This window comes from Scyliorhinus torazame, chromosome 8 (assembly GCF_047496885.1).
Source record: "Scyliorhinus torazame isolate Kashiwa2021f chromosome 8, sScyTor2.1, whole genome shotgun sequence".
Lineage (NCBI taxonomy): Eukaryota > Metazoa > Chordata > Chondrichthyes > Carcharhiniformes > Scyliorhinidae > Scyliorhinus > Scyliorhinus torazame.
The window spans coordinates 223,604,971-223,627,679 of NC_092714.1; the positions used below are offsets into that span (position 1 = coordinate 223,604,971).

The 22,709-nt window shown below is 44.1% G+C and overlaps 1 protein-coding gene across 1 annotated transcript in view; it reads left to right on the forward strand.

Moving 5' to 3' along the window:
* Positions 1-22,709, forward strand: part of LOC140428405 (sodium-dependent lysophosphatidylcholine symporter 1-like) — a 74,098-nt gene that overhangs the window by 46,381 nt on the left and 5,008 nt on the right. Inside the window, 2 exon segments of the mRNA XM_072514821.1 lie at positions 4,952-5,064; positions 9,441-9,584. Coding sequence (XP_072370922.1) covers positions 4,952-5,064; positions 9,441-9,584 — 257 coding nt within the window.

Genomic DNA, 22,709 nt, shown 5'->3' on the forward strand with positions numbered 1-22,709 from the left:
TGTTGCTGTATGATGATGGAACTGGTGGATCCCATTGAGACCGTCAATGACCACATCTGCAGCAAGTGTTGGCTGCTCGAGGAACTTCGGCTCAGAATCGATGAGCTGGAGACCGAGCTGCACACACTGCGGCACATCAGGGAGGGGGAAAATTACCTGGACGCTTTGTTTCAGGAGGCAGTCACACCCGGTAGAATAAGTACTGTTAATTCGGACAGTGGTCAGGGACAGAGTGGTGTGACTGCAAGGGAGGCAGGTAGGGGGATCTGAGTTTAGGAGTTGAGGAGCCTCAGCCCTTGACCTTGTCCAACAGGTATGAGGTACTTGCTCCCTGTGTGGATGAGGAAGAGGGCTGTAGGGAGGATGCGTTGACTGACCACTGCACCGTGGTACAGGAAGCCATTCAAGAGGGGGGAGCAAAAAGACAAGTGGTAGTTGTAGGGGATTCTATAATTAGGGGGATTGATGGCATCCTTTGTAAGCCAGATCGAGAGTCCCGCATGGTATGTTGCCTGCCCGGTGCCAGGGTGAGGGACATCTCTGGGCTTGAAAGGATTTTGGAGAGGGAGGGGCAGGATCCAGTTGTTGTGGTCCACGTTGGGACTAACAACATAGGTAAGACTAGGAAAGAGGACCTGTTTGGGGATTATCAAACACTAGGGACTAAATTAAAGAACAGGTCCTCCAGGGTTATAATCTCTGGATTACTACCCGAGCCACGTGCCAATTTGCATAGGGTTGAGAAAATTAGGGAAGTTAACACGTGGCTAAAGGAGTGGTGCGGGAAAGAGGGATTCCATTTCATGGGGCATTGGCATCAGCACTGGGGCAGGAGAGACCTGTACCGTTGGGACGGTCTTCACCTGAACCATTCTGGGACCAGTGTTCTAGCGAATAGGATAATAGGTTGGTCACAAGGACTTTAAACTAGCAAGTTGGGGGGAAGGGAAGTGTAAAGCTATGGACAGTATAATGGTCAATGGAGATCAAGGCAGCAGGTTACGTGACAGGTTATTATGTAGAGATATGGGTTCAAAGACCAGGAAAATTAGGAGAAAGGGTAAGAGGAAAAATAAATTGCGAAAAGTTACTGATCAAGGTGATAGGATTCATAACAAAGACATAAAAAACAGCATAAGTGTACTTTACCTGAATGCTTGTAGTATACGAAATAAGGTAAATGAGTTAATGGCACAAATCATCGTGAATGACTATGATTTAGTGGCCATTACTGAAACATGGTTAAAAGCTGGTCACGACTGGGAGTTAAATATCCGAGGGTATCAGACTAAACAAAAGGGTAGAATGGACGGTAAGGGCGGTGGTGTAGTTTTGTTGTTTAAGGATGGCATCCGGGCAATAGTAAGGGATGATATTGGTGCTATGGAGGACAAGGTTGAATCAATTTGGGTGGAAATCAGGAATAGTAAGGCGAAACGGTCACTGAAAGGAGTCGTCTATAGGCCACCAAATAGTAACAGGATGGTAGGGCAGGCAATAAGCAAAGAAATAACGGATGCATGTAGAAATGGTACAGCGGTTATCATGGGAGATTTTAATCTGCATATCGATTGGTTTAACCAGGTTGGTAAAGGCAGCCTTGAGGAGGAGTTTATAGACTGTGCCCAGGATAATTTCCTGGAACAGTATGTAATGGAACCTACAAGGGAACAAGCGGTCCTAGATCTGGTCCTGTGTAATGAGGCAGGATTGATTAATGATCTCATAGTTCGGGATCCTCTTGGAAGGAGCGACCACAATATGGTGGAATTTAAAATACAGTTGGAGGATGACAAGGTAAAATCAAACACTAGTGTTTTGTGCTTAAACAAAGATGATTACAATGGGATGAGAGAAGAACTAGCTAAGGTAGACTGGGAGCAAAGACTTCATGGTGAAGCAGCTGAGGAACAGTGGAGAACCTTCCGAGCGATCTTTCACAGTGTTCAGAAAAGGTTCATACCGACAAAAAAGAAAGACGGTAGAAAGGGGAAAAATCGACCGTGGATATCTAAGGAGGTGAGGGAGAGTATCAAATTGAAGGAAAAAACATACAAAGTGGCAAAAATTAGTGGGAGACTAGAGGACTGGGAAGTCTTTAGGGGACAACAGAAAGCTACTAAAAAAGCTATAAAGAAGAGTAAGGTAGACTATGAAAGTAAACTGGCTCAGAACATAAAAGCAGATAGTAAAAGCTTCTACAAATATATAAGACAAAAAAGAGTGGCTAAGGTAAATATTGGTCCTTTGGAAGATGAGAAGGGAGATTTAATAAAAGGAGACGGGGAAATGGCTGAGGAGCTGAACAGATTTTTTGGGTCAGTCTTCACAGTGGAGGACACAAATAACATGCCAGTGACTGATGGAAATAAAGATATGATAGGTGAGAACCTTGAGGTGATTGTAATCACTAAGAAGGCAGTATTGGGCAAGCTAATGGGGCTAAAGGTAGACAAGTCTCCTGGCCCTGATGGGATGCATCCCAGAGTGTTAAAAGAGATGGCTAGGGAAATTGTAAACGCACTAGTGATAATTTATCAAAATTCACTAGACTCTGGGGTGGTCCCAGAGGATTGGAAAGTAGCAAACGTGACACCACTGTTTAAAAAAGGAGGTCGGCAGAAAGCAGGTAAGCCGGTAAGCTTAACTTCGGTTGTAGGGAAAATGCTGGAATCTATCATTAAGGAGGAAATAGCGGGGCACCTGGAGGGAAATTGTCCCATTGGGCAGACGCAGCATGGGTTCACAAAGGGTAGGTCGTGTCTGACTAATTTGGTAGAATTTCTTGAGGACGTTACCAGTGCAGTAGATAACGGGGAGCCAATGGATGTGGTATATCTGGATTTCCAGAAAGCTTTTGACAAGGTACCACACAAAAGGTTGCTGCATAAACTAAAGATGCATGGCATTGAGGGTAAAGTGGTAGCATGGGTAGAGGATTGGTTAACTAACAGAAAGCAGAGAGTGGGGATAAATGGGTGTTTATCTGGTTGGCAACCTGTAACTAGTGGGGTCCCTCAAGGATCAGTGTTGGGCCCGCAGTTGTTCACAATTTACATAGACGATTTGGAGTTGGGGACCAAGTGCAATGTGTCAAAGTTTGCAGACGACACTAAGATGAGTGGTAAAGCAAAAAGTGCAGAGGATACCGGAAGTCTGCAGAAGGATTTGGATAGGTTAGGTGAATGGGTTAGGGTCTGTCAGATGGAATTCAATGTTGCCAAGTGTGAGGCTATCCATTTTGGGAGGAATAACAGCAGAATGGATTATTATTTAAACGGTAAGATGTCAAAACATGCTGCTGTGCAGAGGGATCTGGGTGTGCTGGTGCACGAGTCGCAAAATGTTGGTGTGCAACAGGTGATTAAGAAGGCTAATCGAGTTTTGTCTTTCGTTGCTAGAGGGATGGAGTTCAAGACTAGGGAGGTTATGCTGCAATTGTGTAGGGTGTTGGTGAGGACGCATCTGGAGTATTGTGTTCAGTTTTGGTCTCCTTACCTGAGAAAGGACATATTGGCACTGGAGGGAGTGCAGAGGAGATTCACTAGGTTGATCCCAGAGTTGAGGGGATTAGATTATGACGAGAGGTTGAGTAGACTGGGACTGTACTCATTGGAGTTTAGAAGGATGCGGGGGGATCTTATTGAAACATATAAAATTATGAAGGGATTAAATAGGATAGATGCGGGCAGGTTGTTTCCACTGGTCGGGGAAAGCAGAATTAGGGGGCATAGCCTCAAAATAAGGGGAAGTAGATTTAGGACGGAGTGTAGGAGGAACTTCTTCACCCAAAGAGTTGTGAATCTCTGGAATTCCTTGCCCAGTGAAGCAGTTGAGGCTCCTTCTTTAAACGTTTTTAAGAAAAATATAGATACCTTTCTAAAGAATAAAGGGATTCGGGGATATGGTGTATGTGCCGGAGAGTGGAGCTGAGTCCACAAAGATCAGCCATGATCTCATTAAATGGCGGAGCAGGCTCGAGGGGCCAGATGGCCTACTCCTGTTCCTAGTTCTTATGTTATTATGACACTTAGTCACTTTTTTGGGCCCTTCGGAGTTTCTCACCGGTTTAGACCATACTAAGAAATTTTTCAGCACTGGGGAGCTGAACTCCGAGATCGGGCGGCCATTTGAAAGGGTGCCCCAATCTCTAAGTGAGATTGTGGGTCCCCCACACCCCTCACCCATGGGCAATGTCATCCCCCACACACATGAACAAAACTGACACCCTCCAAAGGAGGACTCCCTGCTATGTGGTCCCTGGGAGTCCTCCCTCTTCAGGCCTCCTTACAGCACGCCCTCCCTTCCAGGACCCATCACCCACCCAACCTCCCAGAGGCCCCTACTTACCTGCCCTTCAGTCCCCCAATCTTCAACCCCACTCCACCCCACTTGCCCTCTGATCCTTTGCATGGCCCCACTTGCCCTCTGATCCTTTGCAGTGCCACCCTGGCACTCGGTGCTTCTGCTGGCTTGGCAGTGCCATCGATGAACTCCATAGTTGACCTAAATATTTTTGATGAACGTTGAAACTTTTATAATATCAGACATGAGCTATTTTTTCAGTAGTAGTGTTGAACAATTGCCTACACCACTGTAAACATGTGTGGAGTGTGCTTTTGTGTCTGTGTGTGATATTTATCTATAATATGAGATGAGGATGCAAGTTGCTATATCCCGAGTAAGGCCCACTAGAGTGCACAGTTTTCTCTTAAAAATCTGCTTGTTTATTCACATTGGGCTTGGTTGTATAGTAACTTCTATCTGAACAATCCTAAATGGTACTGCTGTAATTTATTCAATGTATTGGCAGTTAATATTTATTTTGATCAGTAATTCTTAAATTTATTCATTCGTAAGAACTGTAACTTGTGATCTTGTTACTCAAAATACGATGCTGTTTGTACACTGATCCTTATCTTTTTTCTCTATCTCTCTCTCTCACTTTCAGTGGTACATTCCGCCATTGATCATTATCGTTACAGTTAATGGTAATCTGCCAGTTATTATAGTCATGGCCATCGCCGCTGGTGTTAGCCTTGCTGTTGCTTTCTTGTTACCATGGTAAGTTTTTGCAATCTCTGACATTGTGCTTGATTGAATCTTTGATCCAAAGGGGTTCAAATAATGAGTTGAATAACTGGATGACTTGCACTGATTTCTTTTTCACTTCTTGAATTTTGAAAGACAAGTAGAACATGAAGTAAATTCTTTGAGAAGGTGACTGAACAGGTAGACGAGGGTAGAGCAGTTGATGTGGTGTATATGGATTTCAGCAAACCGTTTGATAAGGTTCCCCACGGTAGGCTATTGCAAAAAATACGGAGGCTGGGGATTGAGGGTGATTTAGAGATGTGGATCAGAAATTGGCTAGCTGAAAGAAGACAGAGGGTGGTGGTTGATGGGAAATGTTCAGAATGGAGTACAGTCACAAGTGGAGTACCACAAGGATCTGTTCTGGGGCCGTTGCTGTTTGTCATTTTTATCAATGACCTAGAGGATGGCGCAGAAGGGTGGGTGAGTAAATTTGCAGACGATACTAAAGTCGGTGGTGTTGTCGATAGTGTGGAAGGATGTAGCAGGTTACAGAGGGATATAGATAAGCTGCAGAGCTGGGCTGAGAGGTGGCAAATGGAGTTTAATGTAGAGAAGTGTGAGGTGATTCACTTTGGAAGGAATAACAGGAATGTGGAATATTTGGCTAATGGTAAAGTTCTTGAAAGTGTGGATGAGCAGAGGGATCTAGGTGTCCATGTACATAGATCCCTGAAAGTTGCCACCCAGGTTGATAGGGTTGTGAAGAAGGCCTATGGAGTGTTGGCCTTTATTGGTAGAGGGATTGAGTTCCGGAGTCGGGAGGTCATGTTGCAGCTGTACAGAACTCTGGTACGGCCGCATTTGGAGTATTGCGTACAGTTCTGGTCAACGCATTATAGGAAGGACGTGGAGGCTTTGGAGCGGGTGCAGAGGAGATTTACCAGGATGTTGCCTGGTATGGAGGGAAAATCTTATGAGGAAAGGCTGATGGACTTGAGGTTGTTTTCGTTGGAGAGAAGAAGGTTAAGAGGAGACTTAATAGAGGCATACAAAATGATCAGGGGGTTGGATAGGGTGGACAGTGAGAGCCTTCTCCCGCGGATGGATATGGCTGGCACGAGGGGACATTACTTTAAACTGAGGGGTAATAGATATAGGACAGAGGTCAGAGGTAGGTTCTTTACGCAAAGAGTAGTGAGGCCGTGGAATGCCCTACCTGCTACAGTAGTGAACTCGCCAACATTGAGGGCATTTAAAAGTTTATTGGATAAACATATGGATGATAATGGCATAGTGTAGGTTAGATGGCTTTTGTTTCGGTGCAACATCGTGGGCCGAAGGGCCTGTACTGCGCTGTATTGTTCTATGTTCTATGTTCTGTGTTCTATGTTCTAAATTAGGGATTTTGTGTCTTCCCACCATGTTACCATGCTCTAGGTTATATTCTATTCACTAACTTCACAGATATACACCCACCCTGTTAGAAACTGAGTATCTTTTATCCGAAATCGATTGCATTTTGGGTTTCAGTTTTGGGATACTATATAAACTTACATTACAATAGCATAAGCTTAGGCTAGTTACAGTCTAAAGCAGTATTTTTCAAACTTTTTTTCCCAGGACTCACTTCTGACAACCAATCAATCTTTCGGACCCACACTGGCCAATCTTCGCGACATGCACCGACTGGCCTTCGTGACACACGCCATGTTCACTTACCTTTTAAATTGGAAAAGAGAGACTGCTTTGACCTCATGCTCTCACTTGAATCCGGTTCAAAGGAGCAGAGGGCAATTCACATATCAGGTGCAGACTTAAGTCAATTCCTTGGTGCCGTCTTCATCTTTGTGAAAACGGAAATCCAACCTCTCACATGTCGGTCGTCATGAAGGGCAGAATTGGCTGGCTGAAAGAAGACAGCGAGTGGTAGTGGATGGAAAGTATTCCGCCTGGAGATCGCTGACCAATGGTGTCCTGCAGGGATCTGTTCTGTGACCTCTGCTCTTTGTGATTTTTATAAATGACTTGGATGAGGAAGTGGAAGGGTGGGTTAGTAAGTTTGACAATGGCACAAAGCTTGGTGGAGTTGTGAATAGTGTTGAGGGCTGTTGCAGGTTACAACAGGACATTGACAGGATGCAGAGCTGGACTGAACAGTGGCAGATGGAGTTCAACCTAGACTAATGTGAAGTGATTCATTTTGGGAGGTCGAATTTGAATGCTGAATACAGGGTTAAAGGCAGGATTCTTGGAAGTGTGGAGGAACTGAGGGATCTTGGGGTCCCTCAAAGTTGCCACCCTGGTTGATAGGGTTGTTAAGGAGGCATATGGTGCGTTGGCTATCATAAACCGAGGGATTGAGTTTAAGAGCCATGAGGTTTTGCTGCAACTTTATAAAACCCTGGTTAGACCACACTTGGAATATTGTGTCCAGTTCTGGTCGTCTCATTATAGGAAGGATGTGGATGCTTTGGAGAGTGTGCAGAGGAGATTTACCAGGATGCTGCCTGGACTGGAGAGTATGTCTTATGAAGAAAGGTTGAGGGAGCTAGGGCTTTCCTCACTGGAGTGAAGAAGGAAGAGCGGTGACTTGATAGAAGTGTACAAGGTGATGAGAGGCCTGGATAGAGTGGATAGCCAGAGACTGTTCCCCAGGGGAGAAATGGCTGTCACGAGGGGACATAATTTTAAGGTGATTGGAGGAAGATATAGGGGAGATGTCAGAGGTAGGTTCTTTACACAGACTGTAGTTGCGTGGAATACACTGCCAGCAGAGGTGGTGGAGTCAGAGTCATTAGGGACATTTAAGCGACTCTTGGACAGGCACATGGACAGCAGTAAATTGAAGGGGTGTAGGTTAGGTTGATCTTGGATTAGGATAAATGGTCGGCACAACATTGTGGGCCGAAAGGCTGTACTGTTCTATGTTCTAATGCATATTTTGCTCAGCACTGAATACTCCAGGGCGATGCTACACCAGAATGCTGACAGCCTCCTGGGCTTTTGGTGTGTTTTTAATGTGGTATTACAGGTAAGCTGCAGCAGTGTAGTCTTTTAATTTGGAGTCAGCTCTAAGTTAATAACTGACACAGCAGTCTCAACCGGAAAAGGAGGTTTTCACACACCACTTCACTTCTCTTTCAAATTCTGAAACTTCTCTCATTTACCAGTACTTCCCTGCATATAACACACATGGGCTTTGCCTCCTTATTTGCATTGTCGCAATTGACAAAACCATGCCTCAAGAAATCAACTTTGTACTACTTTGTTCCAAATTAAGTTTAGTTTTTCAGGGCCATTAACCAGAGGCCCTGGAACTCTAACACTAGCACTGCTCTGTCCTGCCCTGGGCTCTACTGAGCAGTTCTCTCCAGCAGACTCTGTTGTGAGATCCTGTCCAATAGGTAAAGTGCCTATTTGAATCTCTGGCCGCCCCTTCCTTTTAACAAAACCATTGATCTTCACAGTTCCCTTGACTTGCTTGCCAGCAGCTACAAAATCGAGACACTAAAGCAGGGAGCTGAGTTTGCCAAAAGGACGTACCTAGATGGCGCTTCACGTCAATTCTACGTGCAGGGTGCGTGGACTGCTCACTGCTGCTGTTTCTGGCTGTAAGACTCCAGGCAGCCTAATGTATCTCCATATTTAAAAGACAGCAGCGGCCACAATTTGCGATGTAGAAGCTGGTAGCGGCTGTTGGACGCTTTTCCCATGATGCGAACAACGCAGGAACGACGGGACTGATCGCTCTGCGACCTTCCTGCCAACTGCCCATGACCCACCGATGGGTCGCAATCCTGACTTTGACAAACCCTGGTCTAACGTAAATAAAATGGCTAGAAAAGTAAGCTGTATCACTGAATAGTAAATACAAGGGACCTTTAAGTTCCTTTTTGGCATGTTCACCACCAAAACTGCAAGGTGAACAAGCAACTAGCCTCTAAGGTTTAAATCAAATGTGATATTCCTGCTGTTACTTTTTCTGCAATACTTTTACTTGAAAATAAATGTAGCTGCTGGATTTAGTCACGTATGTGATATCGTCTGACAGCACGGTATTCTCCACATTTATGAGTGGGAAGAGAATTGGAGGGTAACCTAGATGTGTCCAGTGTAAAATGCCAAAATAAAAAGGATAGCAGCATGTTGTTCAATTTGTATTGTGTACAAGAGACTTGTAAGACCATTTTTAGGATACATGGGTCTATTTATGGAAGATGGTTCTTTGCTGCACACCAAAGTTAAACTATTGAGAAAGAGGTTCAACTGCAATATCATCAGTCCCAATTCATGTTTGACAAAGAGGACCTACATTTGCATTTGTGAGTTGCTTTTCCCATTTGCCTGTCCATCATGTGGCCCAGACAAGAAAGACATCTGAATATTCTGAATTATTTCTTCAGGTCGATGTTGCCGGATGTAGTGGATGATTTCAGAGCAAAGAACCCTCGCTGCTTGGACCTGGAGCCATTGTTCTACTCTTTCTATGTGTTCTTCACTAAATTTGCTGCTGGAGCTTCCCTTGGATTTTCTACTTTATGTTTGCAGTATGAGCATTTTATATTTTCACACATTCATTTGATTTCGTGCCTTTTGTACTGTTTTTAGACTTTGTTTCTTTCATAATTCTAGGTACTATTCATGATTTAGGTCCTGAAGTTGTTTGTAGGCATTGGTATATTTTAATGTTTACTAAATTGCCATAGTCTTTCTGCAACTTTCCTTTCATTTTTGGGGGAATTATTGCTTTCTGCACACACCGTTGAAGTTGAACCTCCCTGGGTTGCATTCTTAGGAAGTTGAGATGTCACAGATAATGATAATAGTGTGGTCATAAAAGTAGACTCCCCCACCCGCCCCCTCAATGCCACACATGTAAAGAAGTTGCAGTAACAGCGAAGACGAATGTAATCCACCAATCACTTGGAACTTTCCATTTCAAAAAGGGATCACCTCGGACCGAAAAATAATTTGTCAATTGAATCAAAACTCTTAAGATCAATAAATAAAGCATCATTATGCTCTAAAGGCATGAACATGACACTATTTGTTTTCAAGCCCACAACAAGAATGACTGACAAGGTTCTGAGTTAAGTAAAATTCAAAGACAATCTTGGTTGAGTAGGAAACAGTGTCAGCTCTGAGTATTACTATATTACATAGGATTGGTTAAGTCAATGGCTTCCAGGTTCACAGAAGGAGACCGCATATGTGTGCACGTGTCTGATGATGTGCAGAACACGCGGACAGTGCCTCGTTTAAATAAAACATCTTAGAGTCTCATCTGACACTCAGCCTCGCTGCTGAGTGAGCATGAGAAATTGGCCACATCCAGAGTCTTTGGAAACAGTGCCTGGAGGAGTTACGGGGGAGGGGGCATTACCACAGTGCACAATTAGATGACTGGAGGTCCTTGGCCTCTTCTGGCCAGTCATCCCTTTATGTTATGGGTCTGCTACCAGTCCGTGCGGGTCTCCTGGCCTGATGCTGATATTACATTGTGGCACCAAATTATGTAATTGGACTATCTTTAGTTGCCTGCCTGCTTTTAGTGGGAACTTTGTGAACTGAATCACCACCAATAATATTATAGCAGGCAGGAATCTAGTGGGTTGGGGGAACCATTGACTCTCAAGATCTCAACCCCTTTCCAGCTCTTGGGGGCGGGGTGATGGGAATGGTTAAAACCGAATTCAACTGTCTGCATTTCACTGATTTGTTGAACTGGGTCTAGCCAGAGCACAGTCTCCCCATGACACATATTTAAGATTGTGGGGTGAGGGATTTGAAACAAATTCTATTGGATGATTTTAGCGACAGGGTGATTTAGCTACAAGTTTGTGCCCCAAAAGGGATCTAAAACTAATCTAATAGATTAGATTTCCATTTTATTTAATTGCACATTACATAAAGCCTTGCTCCAAAGAGGGAAGGATGGGTGAAGGTGGTGATGATGGTGAAGTTACTCTCAATATGAAAGGGACCCAGTCACTGTGTGGGTAATGAGGTGAACTAGTAGATAAGGATGTCCACAGCACAGACTTACTGAACTGGCACATTCAAGAATCAGTGGATTTATGAGTTTTGGGCCTAACACTGAAGGAAGCATCGGCATCTTCGGAAAGTAAATCATTCAGCCCTTCCGGTCTCTTCCCCATTTAGTTAAATTATAATCGATGTTGTAACCAACTCCTTTTAACAGCTTTTGCTCCATGTCCTTAATACCCTAACTGAACAAAAATCTACCCGCGTCGAGTTTGAAAATGACAATTGACCTAGACCTTGTGTGTGGGGAGGAGGAATAGTTTCAGGTTAGCATTACCCATTTATATTAACAAGTACTTGTTATTTCACTGCTAATTGACCTAACTCTAATGTTAAGATTATGTCATTCAACAACGCCCTCTCTCCCCACACCTGTTTCTCTCTAACTATTCCATCAAATCCTTTTTGATGTAAAAGTAACATTTTGAAGTGGGTGGAGGAATAGAGACACCCACGGGTTCCCATACTCTCATCTTTGAAGCTGGCTGGAGATGTTTAGAAAGTTTTTTTTTTTTTTTAAACAAAACTTATCGAATCTGGGTTTATTAATAGTAGAAATGAGTACAAAAGTTAGGAGGTTGTGGTAACCCTTTACAAATTACCAGTGGGGCCTCAAAAGAATATTGTGTCCTCTTCACGGTACCACATTTTAGAATGGGTTTCAAAGCCTTGGAGAGGGTGCATAGGAGATTTGGTGGAATGATTTCAAGGATGAGGGCCAAAATTATGTGTTGAGGCCAGAAAAATTAGGTGTTCTCCTTAGAGCAGTGCGGGTTAAGAGGGTATTTGATATAGGTGTTCAAACTATGGAGGATTTTGATGAAGTAAGGAAGGAGCAACTGTTGGAAAGGTTGGTATTCAAAGGAGATGGATGTAAAATCATTAGAAAATCGAGACTAAGTATTTTGTTAAATTCCTTCTGTGCTGTACTCTTGAGGGCAATTTAACACTGGTGAGGTGAGTGCATGGGATATGTTGTACACGAGGAGCTAAAGTGAGAAACATTCCATGCTCGTCGGGAACCTGACTCCCAACCTGCTGACCTTTGGGTTTTACGCAAGTGAGACAAGTGGCAGGCAGCCAACCGGCTCCCAGCAGATACATGGCATTTTAAATATGTTGAAGAGGCTGGAAGTCTCCGACTTGATGAGCTTTTCAGGCTTGACTGTGTGTGGCCAGGTTGCCTAAGCATTGGGAAAACCCAGAACTGAATCTGGGAAGAATTGGGGGAAGATTTGGGGAAAGTTAAGTGCCTTCACTGCTCCCATTCCCACCTCCCCTTCCATGCAAAGGCTCCCAGGATCAGGGATTAGAGCTCTTCCCCTGCTCTGGGGTAGAGGGTCGAACCCATGTGCCTGCTCCAAAGTGCTTCCTTCTCAGCTGAATGCCAAGTCTGTCGAGGAGTCGGCCTATCGAGGCTAAAAGATCCACGTTGGAGTTAAAACACAATAGCCATGTGGTTAAACCTTGATGTGATTTCCCATCCACCCCTGTTAACATCCACGCTGTTTCAATTATCTCAAATACCTAAATTTAGATGAATAATAATATTTATTGTCACATTAACACTGCAATGAAGTTACTGTGAAAAGCCCCGAGTCGCCACATTCCGGCTCCTGTTCGGGTACACAAGGGAGAATTCGGAATGTCCAAATTACCTAACACTTCCTAACCTTCTAAACTCATGGGGATATACACCAAGATTTTACAATTCGTTCTTCTGAATTGACCCTTTAAGTCTCAGTATTCTGCAGGTGAGCCTTACTTGTACCCTTTCCAGGCCATTATATATTTCCTGAGGCTCCGTGTGCAAATATAAATGCAGGGCGGAATTCTATGTCCCGCCGCACCTGTTTTCTGAGGCAGCACTCCCCTGCCGGCAGCGGGATCCTCTGTCCCGGCAGTCAGCCAATGGGGTTTCCCATTGTGGGCACCCCGACACCGTTGGGAAATCCACGGGCGTAAATGTGCTGCCTGACCAAGCTGATGATCCCACTCTTTCTTTCCCCCACCCCCATTGAACTGCATCTGTCATTGTTTCAATTCCATATCCCTCTGTATCATGCACTTTACCATCCCTTTTAACTTAGTTCAATCTGCAAATTTACAGCTTTGAATTCTTCAATCCAAATCTTGATGCATATCTTTCTTTTATTTAGTTAATTAACTTAAAATTTGCTGTTTGGTTTAGAAAGGTGAATTTTCAATCAGCTTTAAACAAAGGTTCTATTTGTAGGTACTTGCAGCTGGAGCTTGTTACTTAGTTAATTGGATTAGGCCGGTTTTCAGAGGCTAGATTCCCAGTATAAATGTGAGCCAGCTACAGTGCAGACTTTGTTTGCACCGAGTGCTGCATTTGAGTGCTATACTGAGAGTTTGGTGACTGAGGGAGTATAAGGGTTCATTTTTATCTAAAGTCTAGTCTTTCTTTTATTTAGTTAATTAACTTAAAAGTTGCTGTTTGGTTTAGAAGAAGGTGAATTTTCAATCAGCTTTAAACAAAGGTTCTACTTGTAGCTACTTGCAGCTGGAGCTTGTTAATTAGTTAATTGGATTAGGCCAGTTTCCAGAGGCTAGATTCCCAGTATAAATGTGAGGCAGCTACAGTGCAGACTTTGTTTGCACTGAGTGCTGCATTTGGTGAATTTGAGTGCTAAAGTGAGAGTTTGGTGACTGAGGGAGTATAAGGGTTCATTTTTATCTAAAGTCTAGTCTTTCTTTTATTTAGTTAATTAACTTAAAAGTTGCTGTTTGGTTTAGAAGAAGGTGAATTTTCAATCAGCTTTAAACAAAGGTTCTACTTGTAGCTACTTGCAGCTGGAGCTTGTTAATTAGTTAATTGGATTAGGCCAGTTTCCAGAGGCTAGATTCCCAGTATAAATGTGAGGCAGCTACAGTGCAGACTTTGTTTGCACTGAGTGCTGCATTTGGTGAATTTGAGTGCTAAAGTGAGAGTTTGGTGACTGAGGGAGTATAAGGGTTCATTTTTATCTAAAGTCTAGTCTTTCTTTTATTTAGTTAATTAACTTAAAAGTTGCTGTTTGGTTTAGAAGAAGGTGAATTTTCAATCAGCTTTAAACAAAGGTTCTACTTGTAGCTACTTGCAGCTGGAGCTTGTTAATTAGTTAATTGGATTAGGCCAGTTTCCAGAGGCTAGATTCCCAGTATAAATGTGAGGCAGCTACAGTGCAGACTTTGTTTGCACTGAGTGCTGCATTTGGTGAATTTGAGTGCTAAAGTGAGAGTTTGGTGACTGAGGGAGTATAAGGGTTCATTTTTATCTAAAGTCTAGTCTTTCTTTTATTTAGTTAATTAACTTAAAAGTTGCTGTTTGGTTTAGAAGAAGGTGAATTTTCAATCAGCTTTAAACAAAGGTTCTACTTGTAGCTACTTGCAGCTGGAGCTTGTTAATTAGTTAATTGGATTAGGCCAGTTTCCAGAGGCTAGATTCCCAGTATAAATGTGAGGCAGCTACAGTGCAGACTTTGTTTGCACTGAGTGCTGCATTTGGTGAATTTGAGTGCTAAAGTGAGAGTTTGGTGACTGAGGGAGTATAAGGGTTCATTTTTATCTAAAGTCTAGTCTTTCTTTTATTTAGTTAATTAACTTAAAAGTTGCTGTTTGGTTTAGAAGAAGGTGAATTTTCAATCAGCTTTAAACAAAGGTTCTACTTGTAGCTACTTGCAGCTGGAGCTTGTTAATTAGTTAATTGGATTAGGCCAGTTTCCAGAGGCTAGATTCCCAGTATAAATGTGAGGCAGCTACAGTGCAGACTTTGTTTGCACTGAGTGCTGCATTTGGTGAATTTGAGTGCTAAAGTGAGAGTTTGGTGACTGAGGGAGTATAAGGGTTCATTTTTATCTAAAGTCTAGTCTTTCTTTTATTTAGTTAATTAACTTAAAAGTTGCTGTTTGGTTTAGAAGAAGGTGAATTTTCAATCAGCTTTAAACAAAGGTTCTACTTGTAGCTACTTGCAGCTGGAGCTTGTTAATTAGTTAATTGGATTAGGCCAGTTTCCAGAGGCTAGATTCCCAGTATAAATGTGAGGCAGCTACAGTGCAGACTTTGTTTGCACTGAGTGCTGCATTTGGTGAATTTGAGTGCTAAAGTGAGAGTTTGGTGACTGAGGGAGTATAAGGGTTCATTTTTATCTAAAGTCTAGTCTTTCTTTTATTTAGTTAATTAACTTAAAAGTTGCTGTTTGGTTTAGAAGAAGGTGAATTTTCAATCAGCTTTAAACAAAGGTTCTACTTGTAGCTACTTGCAGCTGGAGCTTGTTAATTAGTTAATTGGATTAGGCCAGTTTCCAGAGGCTAGATTCCCAGTATAAATGTGAGGCAGCTACAGTGCAGACTTTGTTTGCACTGAGTGCTGCATTTGGTGAATTTGAGTGCTAAAGTGAGAGTTTGGTGACTGAGGGAGTTAGGTGAGGAGGGAGTAAGGTGCTCCTTTCATTTTGTTTCCTACATTTCCGCAAAGAGCGAGAAGGGAGCCAGGAGTTTACAGAAAGTGCAGCTGACTGGGCGCAGAGTCGGAGGGCGGGGGTCCAGTTGGTCCACAGGGCAGCTATATTCTGTCAGGTAAGAGGGGATGGAGGCTAGGCCAGTTGCATGCTCCTCCTGTAGGATGTGGGTGGTGAGGGATACCACCGGTGTCCCCGCTGACTATACCTGCGAGAAGTGCAACCAACTCCAGCTCCTCAGAGACCGTGTTAGGGAACTGGAGCTGGATGAACTTCGGATCATCTGGGAGGCAGAGGGGGTTATAGAGAAGAGTTAGAGGGAGGTAACCACACCCAAGGTACAGGACAAGAGTAGCTGGGTTACAGTCAGGGCAAAGAAAACAAACAGGCAGACAGTGCAGGGATCCCTCGTGGCCGTTCCCCTTCAAAACAGGTATACCGTTTTGGATGCTGTTGGGTGGGAATGACCTACCGGGGGAAGGCCCTAGCGGCCAGGTCTCTGGCACTGAGGCTCAGAAGGGAAGGGGGGAGAATAGAGAAGCAATAGTAATAGGAGATTCAATGGTTAGGGGAATAGATAGGAGATTCTGTGGTCGCGAGCGAGACTCCCGGAAGGTATGTTGCCTCCCGAGTGCCAGGGCCAGGGATGTCTCGGATCGTATCTTCAGGATCCTTAAGGGGGAGGGTGAACAGCCAGAAGTCGTGGTGCACATTGGTACCAATGACGTAGATAGGAAAAGGGGTGTGGAGGTAATAAACGAGTTTAGGGAGTTAGGCTGGAAGTTAAAAACCAGGACAGACAGTTGTCATCTCTGGTTTGTTGCCGGTGCCACGTGATAGCGAGGCTAGGAATAGGGAGAGAGTGCAGTTGAACACATGGCTGCAGGAATGGTGTAGGAGGGAGGACTTCAGGTATTTGGATAATTGGAGCGCATTCTGGGGAAGGTGGGACCTGTACAACCAGGACGGGTTGCATCTGAACCAGAGGGGCACCAATATCCTGGGGGCGAGGTTTTTCTAGTACTCTTCGGGAGGGTTTAAACTAATTTGCAAGGGATTGGGAACCGGATTTTTAGTCCAGCAATTAAGGTAGCCGATATTCAGGACGCCAAAGTGTGTAGTGAGGCAGTGGGGAAGGGAACACTGACAAAGGAGAGTACTTGCAGGCACGGAGATGGGTTGAAGTATGTATACTTCAACGCACGCAAGAAGCATCAGGAATAAGGTGGGTGAACTTAAGGCATGGATCGGTACTTGGGACTACGATGTGGTGGCCATCACGGAAACTTGGATAGAAGAGGGGCAGAAATGGTTGTTGGAGGTCCCTGGTTATAGATGTTTCTATAAGATTAGGGAGGGTGGTAAAAGAGGTGGGGGGTGGCATTGTTAATTAGAGATAGTATAACAGCTGCAGAAAGGCAGTTCGAGGAGTATCACCCTACTGAGGTAGTATGGGTTGAAGTCAGAAATAGGAAAGGAGCAGTCACCTTGTTGGGAGTTTTCTATAGGCCCCCCAATAGTAGCAGAGATGTGGAGGAACAGATTGGGAAATAGATTTTGGAACGGTGCAGAAGTCACAGGGTAGAAGTCATGGGTGACTTCAACTTCCCAAATATTGAGTGGAATCACTTTAGATCAAATAGTTTGGATGGGGTGGTGTGTGTGCAGTGTGTCCAGGAAGCTTTTCTAACACAGTATGTAGATTGTCCGACCAGAGGAGGGGCCATATTGGATTTGGTACTTGGTAATGAACCAGGGCAAGTGATAGATTTGCTAGTGGGGGAGCATTTTGGAGATAGTGACCACAATTCTGTGACTTTCACTTTAGTAATGGAGAGGGATAGGTGCGTGCAACAGGGCAAGGTTTACAATTGGGGAAGGCTAAGTACGATGTTGTCAGACAAGAATTGAAGTACATAAGTTGGGAACATAGGCTGTCAGGGAAGGACACAAGTGAAATGTGGAACTTGTTAAAGGAACAGGTACTACGTGTCCTTGATATGTATGTCCCTATCAGGCAGGGAAGAGATGGTCGAGTGAGGGAACCATGGTTGACAAGAGAGGTTGAATGTCTTGTTAAGAGGAAGAACGAGACTTATGTAAAGCTGAGGAAACAAGGTTCAGACGGGCGCTGGAGGGATGCAAGATTGCCAGGAGGGAACTGAAGAAAGGGATTAGGAGAGCTAAGAGAGGGCATGAAAAATCTTTGGCAGGTAGGATCAAGGAAAGCCCCAAGGCCTTTTACACTTTTGTGAGAAATATGAGAATGACTAGAGCGAGGGTAGGTCCGATCAAGGACAGTAGCGGGAGATTGTGTATTGAGGCTGAAGAGGTCTTGAACGAGCACTTTTCTTCAGTATTTACAAATGAGAGGGGCCATATTGTTGGAGAGGACAGTGTGAAACAGACTGGTAAGCTCGAGGAAATACTTGTAAGGAAGGAAGATGTGTTGGGCATTTTGAAAAACTTGAGGATAGACAAGTCCCCCGGACCTGACGGGATATATCCAAGGATTCTATGGGAAGCAAGAGATGAAATTGCAGAGCCGTTGGCAATGATCTTTTCGTCCTCACTATTAACAGGGGTGGTACCAGGAGATTGGAGAGTGGCGAATGTGCTCCTGTTCAAAAAAGGGAATAGGGATAACCCTGGGAATTACAGGCCAGTTAGTCTTACTTCGGTGGTAGGCAAAGTAATGGAAAGGCTACTGAGGGATAGGCTTTCTGAACATCACTGCTTGATTAGGGTTAGTCAGCACGGATTTGTGAGGGGTAGGTCTTGCCTTACAAGCCTTATTGAATTCTTTGAGGAGGTGACCAAGCATGTGAATGAAGGTAAAGCAGTGGATGTAGTGTACATGGATTTTAGTAAGGCATTTGATAAGGTTCCCCATGGTAGGCTTATGCAGAAAGTAAGAAGGCATGGGATAGTGGGACATTTGGCCAGTTGGATAACAAACTGGCTAACCGATAGAAGTCAGAGAGTGGTGGTGGATGGCAAATATTCAGCCTGGATCCCAGTTACCAGTGGCGTGCCGCAGGGATCAGTTCTGGGTCCTCTGCTGTTTGTGATTTTCATTAATGACTTGGATGAGGGAATTGAAGGGTGGGTCAGTAAATTTGCAGACGATACGAAGATTGGTGGAGTTGTGGATAGTGAGGAGGGCTGTTGTCGACTGCAAAGAGACATAGATACAATGCAGAGCTGGGCTGAGAAGTGCAGATGGAGTTTAACCCTGAAAAGTGTGAGGTTGTCCATTTTGGAAGGACCAATATGAATGCGGAATACAGGGTTAACGGTAGGGTTCTTGGCAATGTGGAGGAGCAGAGAGATCTTGGGGTCTATGTTCATACATCTTTGAAAGTTGCCGCTCAAGTGGATAGAGCTGTGAAGAAGGCCTATGGTGTGCTAGCGTTCATTAACAGAGGGATTGAATTTAAGAGCCGTGAGGTGATGATGCAGCTGCACAAAACCTTGGTACGGCCACATTTGGAGTACTGTGTTACAGTTCCGGACGCCTCATTTTAGGAAGGATGTGGAAGCTTTGGAAAAGGTGCAAAGGAGATTTACCAGGATGTTGCCTGGAATGGAGAGTAGGTCTTACGAGGAAAGGTTGCGGGTGCTAGGCCTTTTCTCATTAGAACGGAGAAGGATGAGGGGTGACTTGATAGAGGTTTATAAGATGATCAGGGGAATAGATAGAGTAGACAGTCAGAGACTTTTTCCCCGGGTGGAACAAACCATTACAAGGGGTGAAACATAGAACATAAATTTTTGGTGAATGGTGGAAGATATAGGGGGGATGTCAGAGGTAGGTTCTTTGCCCAGAGAGTAGTGGGGGCATGGAATGCACTGCCTGTGGAAGTAGTTGAGTCGGAAACATTAGGGACCTTCAAGCAGCTATTGGATAGGTACATGGATTACGGTAGAATGATATAGTGTAGATTAATTTGTTCTTAAGGGCAGCACGGTAGCATTGTGGATAGCACAATTTCTTCACATCTCCAGAGTCCCAGGTTTGATTCCGGCTTGGGTCACTGTCTGTGCGGAGTCTGCACATCCTCCCCGTGTGCGCGTGGGTTTCCTCCGGGTGCTCCGGTTTCCTCCCAAAGTCCAAAGATGTGCAGGTTAGGTGGATTGGCCATGATAAATTGTCCTTAGTGTCCAAAATTGCCCTTAGTGTCCAAAATTGCCCTTAGTGTTGGGTGGGGTTGCTGGGTTATGGGGATAGGGTGGAGGTGTTGACCTTGGGTAGGGTGCTCTTTCCAAGAGCTGGTGCAGACTCGATGGGCGGAGTGGCCTCCTTCTGCACTGTAAATTCTATGATAAACTATGATTAATCTAGGACAAAGGTTCGACACAACATCATGGGCCGAAGGGCCTGTTCTGTGCTGTATTTTGCTATGTTCTATATAGTGAAAAACTGAAGGATCAATTTCCAATACAAAACTGAATTCTGTAGCTGCAGGAAAACTTAAATAAAACCTGAAAATGTTGGAAATACTCAGGTTTGGCAGCATCTGTAGAGGCGGAAGCTGAATTAACATTTCGGGTCAATGAGCTTTCATCAGAATGAGCCACATTTCTGTGACATGTTTATCGTATCCTGTCCCGTCCCTTTAACTCTGCTTTCTATTTCCTTTCTGCTAACCAATTTACAAAGAAGAAAGAGAACAAAGAAAATTACAGCACAGGAACAGGCCCTTCGGCCCTCCAAGCCTGCACCGACCATGTTGCCTGTCTGAACTAAAAACCCCTACTCTTCCGGGGACCACATCCCTTTATTACCATCCTATTCATGTATTTGTCAAGACGCCCCTTAAAAGATACTGTCATATCTACTTCCACTGGCAGCAAATTCCAGGTTCGCACAATCCTCTGTGTTTTTTTAAAAAAAACTGCCTTTTACATCTCCTTTAAACCTTGCCCCTCGCAACTTAAACCTATGCCCCCTCGTAATTGACTCATTCACCCTGGGGGAAAAAAGCTTCTGACTATCCAATCTGTCCATGTCCTTCATAATCTTGTAGACTTCTATCAAGTCGCCCCTCAACCTCCATCATTCCAGTGAGAACAAACCAAGTTTCTCCAACCTGTCCTCCTAGCTAATGCTCTCCATACCAGGCAACATCCTAGTAATTTTTTTCTGTACCCTCTCCAAAGCCTCCATATCCTTCTGGTAGTGTGGCGACCAGAATTGAACACTATATTCCTAGTGCAGCCTAACCAAGGGTGTATAAAGCTGCAACATGATTTGCCAATTTTTAAACACAATGCCCCGGACGATGAAGGCAAGCATGCCGTATGCCTTCTTAACTACCTTCTTTACCTGCGTTGTCACTTTCAGTGACCTGTGTACCTGTAAACCCAGATTCCTCTGTCTATCAATACTCTTAAGGGTTCTGCCATTTACTGTATATTTCCCATCTGTATTAGACCTTCCAAAATGGATTACTTCACATTTATCTGGATTAAACTCCATCTGCCATCTCTCCGCCCAAGTCTCTAACCGATCTAAATCCTGCTGTATCCTCTGATAGTCCTCATCGCTATCCGCAATTCCACCAACCTTTGTGTCGTCCGCAAACTTACCAATTGAACCAGTTACATTTTCCTCCAAATCATTTTTTATGTTTAATATATATTATATACATATATATATATATATATATACAGCAAAGGTCCCAGCACTGATCCCTGAGGAACGCCACTAATCACAGCCCTCCAATGAAACACACCCTTCCACTGCTACCCTCCTGTCTTCTATGACCAAGCCAGTTCTGTATCCATCTTGCCAGCTCACCTCTGATCCCGTACAACTTCACCTTCTGTACCAGTCTGCCATGAGGGACCTTGTCAAAGGCCTTGCTGAATGTAGACAACATCCACTGCCCTACTTTCATCAATCATCTTCATCACTTCCTCAAATACCCAATCAAGTTAGTGAGGCACAACTGCCCCTTCACAAAACCATGTTGCCTCTTGCTAATACGTCCACTCATTTCCAAATGGGAGAAAATCCTGTCTCAAAGAATCCTCTTCAATTATTTCCCTACCACTGTCATAGGTTTCCCGGCCTGTAATTATCTGGACTATCCTTACTACCCTTCTGAAACAAAGGAACAACATTAGCTATTCTCCAATCCTCTGGGCCCTTCCCTGTTGCCAATGAGGATACACAAATTTCTCTCGAGGCCCCAGCAATTTCTTCCCTTGCCTCTTTCAGTATTCTGAGGTATATCCCATCAGGCCTTGGGGACTTGTCTACCTTAATGTTTTTCAGGACCCCAATACCACCTTTTTGATCCCAACATGACCCAAACTATCCACACACCCTCCCCCAGACTCATCAGCCACCAAGTCCTTCTCTTTGGTGAATACTGATACAAAGTATTAATTTAATACCTCGCCTATTTCCTCTGGCTCCATGCATAGATTCCCTCCCCTGTCCTTGAGTGGGCAGCTTTGACAAAGAGTCATCGGACTCGAAACGTTAGCTCTTTTCTCTCCCTACAGCTGCTACCAGACCTGAGATTTTCCAGCATTTTCTCTTTCACTCCTGTTAGATTTGCCTGAATTACTCTCTCAGAACAGATAGAAAAGTATAAAATGGGTTGTGATGATTCCAAAGCAATAGATTTGACAGGAGATTGCAGCAACAATCCAAAAAATATCAAGTCGCACTGAGTGCTGTAAGTGCAGAGACATTGACCAACTGGGACTGCACACAAAATCTTACATTGTTTGGGACCCTGTAGGTTGACTTCCTTTCAGACACTACCAATCCTATCTTGCCAAGCTCACAGTCAGCAGAGTTGGAATTCATCATTACTGGGCTTACAATATAGCTAACAGCTGCTTCAGTCCCTCCCACTCCTGCAAAAAGTCTGACCAGGTTATTTCTACCTGCGGCCATATTAGCACCAAGATTGCTATATTTGGATCACACAATGACAAAGGATTATACTGAAATCCCAATATCCACAACAGACAGAGCTCAGGAACCATGTGGAGGTGAGAAAAATAAACCTTTAAGCAATCTAGTATAGCTCCCTCCCTTACTTGATAGTGAAAAAACTCCCATTCATAGAATCCATTCATTGCTTCTAAAGCTCAAGTGGTTAACCATTTATAAAAGCAAGCAAGCTTCTATTCAGTACCAAAA